This window comes from Hordeum vulgare, chromosome 1H, assembly GCF_904849725.1.
Source record: "Hordeum vulgare subsp. vulgare chromosome 1H, MorexV3_pseudomolecules_assembly, whole genome shotgun sequence".
Classification (NCBI taxonomy): Eukaryota; Viridiplantae; Streptophyta; class Magnoliopsida; order Poales; family Poaceae; genus Hordeum; species Hordeum vulgare.
This window is the reverse complement of record NC_058518.1, coordinates 414,573,253-414,582,417: the sequence shown is the minus strand read 5'-3', so window position 1 is coordinate 414,582,417 and position 9,165 is coordinate 414,573,253. Positions and strand designations below refer to the sequence as shown.

Genomic DNA, 9,165 nt, shown 5'->3' with positions numbered 1-9,165 from the left:
ATATTTGTTTATTGTCTCCACAAGGATTTTTCTATTGTAAAGTAGAAAGGCGAGAGGAGGATGTTGTGCTTAATGTGAATCAGCATCAGTTATTTATTTATTTTGTAATTGTTTATTTCCCTTGTCATGATTTTTTTAACTAAATCCATTTTGATATTTTCCTCAAACAGGTTCCAAAACGATGACTCCATCTACTCTTTCCCAATGTATGGTGCTCACTTTGGATCGATGGGAAACTTAAACTTCTGAAGGATCCTTATCAGCTATTAGAGAGGTAAATATCAGCTTCCCTCGTTGATTCTCCGTCTGCTACTTGTTGTAACTACTCTGCACATAACTCAATGAGGCTCTGCTGCATCATCGGTTGGGGCTCTGCATCTCCTGTCAATGGGTACACCTGGTGTGAACCCTTTTGCTCTGCTCCTGTATGTATGACCTAGGTTGGTGATCATCTTCTGGTGGAACCCTATGATAGTACTCCATCCATTCTACAGTGAAATATTACCCGTTGAAGGTGTTGTATTTCGTGCAAGTTGTAGCTTTTAGCTATGGTGGTTTAAAATTCTTCCCCCGTGTTGGCAAATAATTGATGTGTCAACATGTTTTCTAAGACAATATTGATGTAGATTATCGTCTGTTTCGTTTACTGTCAAACATATATTCTTTATCTACACAAACGTAACTTTATTTTCACAAGCCCATGCATTAAAAAAATCCTATCATCCAACTGAAAAAAATTCATGGACGATGCAACGCGCGTCATCAATGTTCTAGTGTTCATTAGAGTGTGCACCTACGTGTGAGGATTAAAAAAAGAGGCCAGAGAGTGCAATAAAAATAAGTCAAAAAGATCCCAAAATAAATAAATATAAAATACAAAAAGAGAGAGGGGCACGCTGCTATCCTTTATACGCACTTGTGCTTCAAAGTAGCGTCATGTACTTCATATAGAGAGTTTTCATATGTTTCATACTAGTGGGTATTTTTACATTATATAACTTGGCTTGTATATTCTGATGATTCCTCGAATGCTCGAGGTATTCATGAGAAAGCAAGTTGGACACACACACCCCACTTAGTTGCATTAGGAGAGCTTTCATGCAGTTATATCTCTAGTGCATCCGCTGCATGACAATCCCTACTCCTCGCATCGGTATCAAGGCCTCTCTATTGCCTAACGATCAATCGCATTGATGTGAAACTTTCTCACCTTCTGTCTTCTTATAGAAGCCCCACCATCATTATAATCACCATCCAAAGTGCAAAGACCAAGGCTTGTAAATTGAGCATTAAGCGAAATGTTAAGTCGTTGAAAAGGGGTCGTCGTGGATTTGATTGCTTGAATGAGAATCTAGGTTGTGTTAATATAAGATGATTGAATATGATAAAGCCTTTTGTGATTTGGGGCATGAATATGATACATACGAGTATTGATTGGTATACATGAAAACATCAGACCATGAACAACAATAGTAAGTTTGTTTACACTTTTAAATATTACTTGCATGTTATCAATTAAAGATTATTACTTTGAATCACTTTTACCTTGAGTTCACAATACTTTATATCGCTTAACAAGATTATGTTGGGTAGCATGGGACATCGAAAATCATCTTTGTTTATCATTTACTAACTCAAGGACGAGCAGGATTGAAGCTTGGGGATGTTGATACATTTCCGACTTATCTATAATTTTTGCTTGTTTCATGCTATTATCATACCACTATTACATATGTTTGTCATCAACTTATAATATTTTTCTTGACTAACCTATTAATATGGTGTCTAGTGTTAGTTCATGTTTTCTGCATATTTTTTTGTTTTACATAAAATCATATCTAGGAAGGTCATACCTTCGGCGATTGATTTGCTTATGACGGTTTGCAGGAATGATGGAAACCTAAAGCCCAGTTCGTGAGTTGTTGCATATGGGATTAAAGAGGACCTTATAACTTAATGCCACGATTGGATTTTATCTTAATGAATTTTTAGTATTTGTAGATGCTTGCTAGAGTTTCAATCATAAGAATATATGATTCTAAGTACGGATAGTATGTTAGTGTAAGTTTCTCCCGTATAAAAAACTGCAATGGAGGATTAGCACTATCATTTCATATCCAATTGCCTAGGGAAAATCCTTTTCTTTATTGTTCTTTTAAAACCCTTTTATTTTATTGTTTTTATATTAAAACAACACCTAACTCTTTATATTCTTGCAGAGCTATATTTTTATTCTTGCCAAGTATTTCTATTTCTTGTTAGGTAAAGCAAACGTTATGTGAGCTTAGAGTTGTACCGGTGATTGATAGAACTTGAGAGAATATTAATTCTACCTTTAGCTCCTCGTTGAGTTTGACACTCTTACTTACCAAAAAGGCTACAATTGATCCCCTATAGTTATGGGTTGTCAAACGAATGGTGTCGTAGGCTAGATTTTTTTCTGGTTGCTTTTTTTTACATGAAAGATATCAAAAATGTAATGAATGCGCTCCAATTCAGATGAAAATCGCCCGATTTGTACCAGTGTGCTGAAATCTCGTTTGAAATGTATACGGCTAAGGTTGGATGGCTGGCTCCGCATTAGTGATCGCGGACTGGTCCCTGGGTATGCGGCTGGCTGCGGTGTCCGGTTTGGAGGTTAGCGTTGGAGATGCCTTTATACAGTTTTCAAAAAATAAAAACGATGTTTTTTTTTTGCAGGAATGACAATGTTTTCTTCTTCTTCTGTTCATCTGAAGTCAACACATAACCGCTGACTTGCCTTTCTTTTTAATCATTGGTTGGTTCAATGCCTGGATCGTGAGAGTGAATTGGATGATCGGGCCAAGGGTTTCCCCCTCTTTTTGTATACCTTGACAACCGGTCTCGACTTTGCTTTTACTTTACTTGACTTGCCAGGTCACCTAGTTTATTTGATTAATGGATCAACAACCAAACTACACATTTTGATCGGTTTTGTTTCTCTTTCTTGAATCTGATGTATCATCTGATTAATAAAAGTCAAATCATTATCGAATACAATCCTCTAAAGAATGATTCCCTTCAAAAAAGTAAGAAAGTAGAAAACATTCATTCACGAAGCCGGCCCTACTCTGGGACTCTCTAAAGCATAGATGCCGGTTAAGTGTACTAGTTCACTCTACGTGATGTCTCGAACCACGCACCCACAAAGTTATATCCCGTGGATAAGTGCATCCAACGTCTATGTGACTAACAGTATGTCTGATTGAAACAGATGTGAAACACGCAGCCAATTCATACGCTGTCACTGGGCAATAACTACAAACCAGAAGTGGAGACCAAACAACAGCGGCAGATGAGCGGCAAACGATGGTTCAGGCGCCGAGAGCTTGTGCCACACCACCTGATCACAAGAGAATCGCAACAAGCTTTTGCAGTTGGTGTTTTGTTGGTACTGACACTTGATGACAAGTTAACAACCATCGATACTTTGGTCTAGCTGGTCAGAAGACTCCAGAAATCCAATTGTTACCCGCTTCAAATGATAAACTCTCTTAAACAAACAGTGCAGTGCAATCATAGGGTAGCTGTTCCGTCAACCCCCCCCCCCCCCCCCCCCCCCCCCCCCGAGGGCGCCCACGCACCACACACAGAATGCAATCCTTATTATATACAGGCCCATTAAGGTCATAGATAAATGCTGGTATTGATCTGTAACCTCCTGCTCAATTACAATCTCTCTAACCACCTGCTCAATTACAAGCTTCCTTCCCAAAAAGCAAGCTGCAAAACCCCTCCTTCCAATAACCGGCAGTATCAAGTGCGCCATGTTGATCAAATGGACAAATTAATTTACAGTTACATTGTTCAAGTTACATCAATTCCATGGAGGTCGGAGATGAAGAGAAGCAAAAAAGGAAGCTCCATGGGCACCTTGTTTCTTCCTTGTTACAACCTAGAACGCTTAGGGTTTGATCTTCTATTGACTTGTTTCATTTGGCACGGTAGGGGGGCTCTTCCTAAATGCATGCTTTCTGCAGCGCTCGAAAATGCCATCATACAGCAAATCAAATTGCACTCCAGCTCTTTCCCGATTTACAATGAAAAGAATGTGATCACCCTCAATGATCTTGTAATACCTACAAATCAGTGGGAGATTAGGTAAGCGCATGTATAGTTTTATGTAAAAGAAGCACAAGAATGTGTGATATCTCTTCAAGACCACTCAGTTTATCATCAATTTGAATTTAGCGCTACGGAATTTGGGAGTATTGTTGAAACAACAAATTCATGCATAAGTGTATTTTTTTATCAGATTAAGAAAAAAAAGGAAATATATTTAGTTGAATCAAGGAATTGAACAAAAAAAAAGATTTAGTAACATGGTACTAACCATATCCCAGGTTGCAAAGGATTGCAGTCAGAATCATCTATTACAAAACGGTTAGGATGCTCTATTGGAATGCGAGGGTGTGTCATGGAGATTGTGTTCAAAGCCCCATCATTATCTTCCCAATCTTCATCCCTGAGTATCATAAGTAAGGATATTAATGACATGCACAAATAATGAATTGTAAGATTTTCAGCAAGATAAAAAGGGGAACTGTAAGCAGCATAATCTATGAGCTTGACTTTGGAGCAGAGGATTTCACCTGTATCCTTTGTAAGGTAGAGGTACGTTTTGAGGGTGCCGCCACATACACATCTGAAGAACTCTGAGAAAGAGCATCGGGTGAACTCCAAGGACGCTAGATGGCACTGTAATTCCAAATAGCTTTCGAGTTCTCTTTGTAGCATAACTGAAGTAGAATGTATTGGGAAAGGTCTTGAGGGTAGAGTTAATTTTTAAAGATCCTTGAATTGTGAGGTCAGGGAGAATCCAGTCTCCTGAGGAAAACGGCCCAGTATTCCCTAGCAGGAGATCAACTAAACCAGAAAACCCAACTTTCCTCCATGACATTTCAAAGTGATCAAAACCGAAATTGTAGTAATTCTTCAGCCAAGGAATGTCCAGCCAATCATAGACAATGACTCCAAGCCGGCAGAGCTGAAGAAGACAAATTGATTTCATGGATCTCCCATCTTCAGCCCTGAAATTAAAAGAAAGTGAAACATGATGACAATGGTATGGAGACACACAATATGGAATCATATTGCCTTCCGAAAAATAATAATATGAAATCACATTATTTTACGAGTTAAAGTCAACACTTACAGCATGCCGTCGTAGTAAGTCCGTGTGGTTCCATTAAGCGCGCCTGACAAGGAAGTAAGGCTCAGAACCCAGTCTTCAGAAGTATCATGCCCAGGGAAAGCCTGACAATAATATTGAACATGGTGTTAGAAACTTAGAATTATAACATCCATATCCATAATTTAATCACAATATCTTTCTAATTAGATGGCCAAAATTATCGGACCCTTACTCTCAAATAACAATGTGCTATAACACCAATTATTGGACCCTTACTTCCTCCTGCACTGCCGTAACTCTATTGAATTTTAACACTAAATATTTTAAATTACTGATTACTGAGTACAAAATTATCCTGTAAAATTTCGTCATATTTTGGCCGCATGAATTTCTCATGCAAGATGGGGATGGCTAGTGTCCGCTTGAACAGCATGGCACCAAGTTCCCGGCATAGAAATGCAACAAGCAAGATCCGCAAGCCACATGCATAAAGCCAAAAAAAAAGGGCGCACGCAATCAAACGGAGATGCTCATTTAAGCTGCAAAAGTGCACTGCAAGCAACGTATAATAAGTAAAAGAAAAGAAAAAATAACAATGGACAATGGATGCTGCCGACATTAAGAACACATTATTTGGACCATCCATAGAAAAGCGCTTTAAACTTCATGCAAATGCAGTGATGCTAATTTAGGTGCTTCGAACCAGTACTCCTGATCACAAGAAAAGCCCCTCGGAAAGCATAGGATAAGCATGAACATTCTACCACCAACAACAAAGAGCTATCGTTTCTGAGTAAGATCTGAAATCTCTTATTGTACCTTCTCAGCGAGCATCTGATGCAGCACCCTCACAACCTGCGCGCCCGCCGAGTGCCCCACGAAGTGCACCGGGTTCTGCTCGTCCCACACCGGATAATGCCCTGCCCACAATTAGAAACCGCAAATGAAGAACTCTAAATACAAACTCATGCGAGGCCATAGTGCCGCAGTGATGTTGTGTTCGTCCAAATCCTCACCAGTGTCATAGATCCTGCCGAAGCGAGTGTGCCCATAGACCTGGCTGTGCTCCACGCCGTAGTCCACCTGTCCCCCCTTGAGGTAGTAGAACAGCTCCCGCGCCCTGCAGAACCACCAGATTCCCCAACAATCAAATTTCCAGTCAATACACTATACTAGTACTAGCTAGATTTAATAATTAATAATCATAAGCGAATTCAGGATAGCTCATCAGGATTTAAATGGGTGTCCAAGTCCAACCACCAAATGATCAAACAAGTTTGGTAATTTCCCTAGCCACCCACCTGTCATGGATGCTGGTGAGCGACCCCAAATCCGGCACGAGCACGCGGTCGTCCTTCTTCTCGGCGCCGGCGAAGTAGGACATCCCGCCGAGCCTCTGCGCGCAGACAAAAAAAATAAAGGAACGCGTGAGCACGCCTCGCCGGCATTTGAGCGAACACCCGCCCACCCGCACAAGGAGGGACCGCAGGTACGTACCCCCTTGCCGAAGCCGAATATGCCGTGGACGAGGACGATGGGCGGCGGCGAGCCGTCGAGCACGACGGGCGCGGCGCCCTGGCGCTCCTCCTCCTCCCCCGCGGCAGCGACGTCGACGAGCCCCGCGGCCGGGGGCGGGCGGCGCAGCAGCGGGCACCCGGACGCGGCGGCGGCCTGCGAGATGTCCGCCGCGACGGCCGTGCTGAACACGTAGAAGCCGAAGAGCAGGTGCACGGCCGCGCTGACCCCGAGCTCCACCAGGCCCAGGATGAACCTCGCCATCGCCCCCCGCCAACAGGCCGCGAACCGGGCGGCGGCGCGCTTCCCCCCCTCCTCCTCCTCCTCTTGCCTCCCCGCGGGAAGAGGAAGAGGAACGGGGGGAGCAGGAGAGGAGCCGGTCACGCCTCCGGGTCGGTCGCGGCGCGTCTTCGTTTTATTCCTCCCCTCCCCTCTCCTCCGTCGCTGGCGTGGCGAGGCAAGGCAAACCGCTGGCTGTCGCGCGCCCTCAGCGTCCTCGCCGTCTCGCGCTGGTGCGTCCGTCGCGCGAGGTTCTCCGTCCGTCCCCTCTTGCGCGTCGCTAACTTTGGGGGCCAGGCTATAATCGTACGGTTTTTTTTGCTATTTATAAACGCGTCGCATCCACCGATCGACCATGTGTGCGACGGACGGGGTGCGGGTCGGAGCGGGGGGTTGGGTCTTGGCTGGGGAAGGATGGGTGGCCGCCTCGCCCTATAGCTCGCGGTGTGGGCGTGTGGCTGCCCGCGGTTGGTTGGTTGGTGGCTGATCTCGTCTCGTCTCGTCTCGTCTCGGGGTTTGGCGTGCGTGGATGGGGCTTGGCGTCGCAGCAGCAACCTTTGGCTGCCGCGGATTGCGCGGCCACTGGCCAGTAGGGCGTGGCCGCGTATCACCAGTTGGCACCTGGTAGGGGGCAGTCGCCAGTCGGGACCCGCCAGCGTTGCGTTGCGTTGCTGTTGGGCCATTTGTGTGGCAGGAACAGTGGGTGCATTACCCAGTTTTTTTTTCCGGTGGGCGAGAAGGTTCTCGACGAACCACGAGTTTGGCAGCTGCTTCTGAGAATCCGATTTTTACAGGCGAGAGGCAAGGCAGTACAACTAATTGGAAAACATTGGCATGAAATCTACACGCTGTCAGATAAAAAAAACATAGCGTGCTACGTAAGTATTTCCATAATGTTTCCTTTTGTACAACACGCGACGCAAATTACTACTCTCTTCGTTTCTAAATATAAATCATTTTAGAAATTTTAATATGTGTCCACATACGAAGCAAAATGAATGAATCTATATTCTAAAATATATCTATATACATCCGTATATTATTCCGTAGTAAAGCCTCTTAAAAGACTTATATTCAGAAACGGAGGGAGTAGCATATATGTGGGCTCACTATTGTGTGATTAGGAATAAGTGGCATCAGACTTTTTGAATGGAGTGAAAGGTAGTATGTCTCTTATGCAAGTAAGGAGGTTTTAAGCAAGTGTGTCGCACAAGCCATTACAACGTATGTCATCAGCATTTTCAAGCTCCTTTTTTCTGTTTGTGATGATCTTTCGAAAATGATGAGACAATATTGATGGAGAGCGGAGTACAGACGATGGAAGATTGCATGGACGGCCTGGGATAAATTATTATTGCCAAAATCTAAAGGAGGTATTGGTTTCCGTGATATGAGGGCATATAATCAGGCTTTGCTAGCCAAGCAAGCCTGAGGGCTACAGCCCGTGAGTCTCTTTGTGCATGGCTCCTACGTGCAAAATACTACCCAAATGGGAGTATAGTAGAGACGGTCTTCCCTAGCAATGGTTCGACCGTGTGGGAAGGAATTGAGCATGGTTTGCCTTTAGTAAAAAAGGGGTACGCTTTCGCGGGTGTGGAGTGGTGAACACATATGGGTTTGGAGAGACCCTATATTCCTCGAGGTCTGCCATACAAGCCCATTCTACCGGGAAGGAATTGTCGTTTGGCTAGGGTAGTTGAATTCCTTGATGATCATGGTAATTGGCGGTCTGATCTTCTGCATTAGTACTTCTTTAGGCGGATGTGGATTCAATCTTGAGGATCGAGACATCCCCTCGACAACATGATGATTTTGTCTCTTGGCCCTGGGATAGGTCCGGTCAGCTCACAGTGAAGAGTGCATATAACTTCTCCATGTCAGGCCATTATGATCAATTCAGCCCTTGAGCATCAAGTGCGGCATCGTATGGTGCAAGATCCTCAGGGAAATTAGTGTGGGGTGCAGCAGTTCCTCCTAAGATGAAACACTTTACATGGCAATTAGCTTCGGGATCACAACCCATAAATGAGGTGAAGAACAGAACACATATGGGAACGACGGGACATTGTAGGTTGTGTGATCGTGAAAAGGAATCTTCATTCCATGCGTTGTTGGTACGTTCTAATGCAAAAACAGTATGGGACGCTATGAGTAGTTAGTCATCACTACCAAATCATACAGATATCACATGTACACGTGACGAATGGATCTTCCAT

General features: G+C 43.7%; 1 protein-coding gene across 1 annotated transcript; it reads right to left on the bottom strand.

Annotated features, from left to right (window-relative positions):
* Positions 1-3,642: 3,642 nt before the first annotated feature.
* Positions 3,643-7,318, bottom strand: LOC123441358 (lipase-like). The gene is made up of 8 exons (XM_045117832.1): positions 6,653-7,318; positions 6,457-6,551; positions 6,172-6,275; positions 5,975-6,075; positions 5,177-5,277; positions 4,614-5,051; positions 4,355-4,486; positions 3,643-4,100 (listed from the first exon to the last, which is right to left on the bottom strand). Exons 1-8 carry the CDS (start codon positions 6,932-6,934, stop codon positions 3,941-3,943), a joined length of 1,413 nt encoding a protein of 470 aa, XP_044973767.1. The 5' UTR covers positions 6,935-7,318; the 3' UTR covers positions 3,643-3,940.
* Positions 7,319-9,165: the final 1,847 nt, after the last annotated feature.

Bases quoted from the DNA above. Each gene is read 5' to 3' on its own strand.
- LOC123441358 (XM_045117832.1), bottom strand. From the start codon at position 6,934: ATGGCGAGGTTCATCCTGGGCCTGGTGGAGCTCGGGGTCAGCGCGGCC. The intron at 6,552-6,652 runs GTACGTACCTGC...GTCTGCGCGCAG, and splicing joins TATTCGGCTTCGGCAAGGGG to AGGCTCGGCGGGATGTCCTA. The intron at 6,076-6,171 runs GTGAGGATTTGG...AATTGTGGGCAG, and splicing joins CGGCAGGATCTATGACACTG to GGCATTATCCGGTGTGGGAC.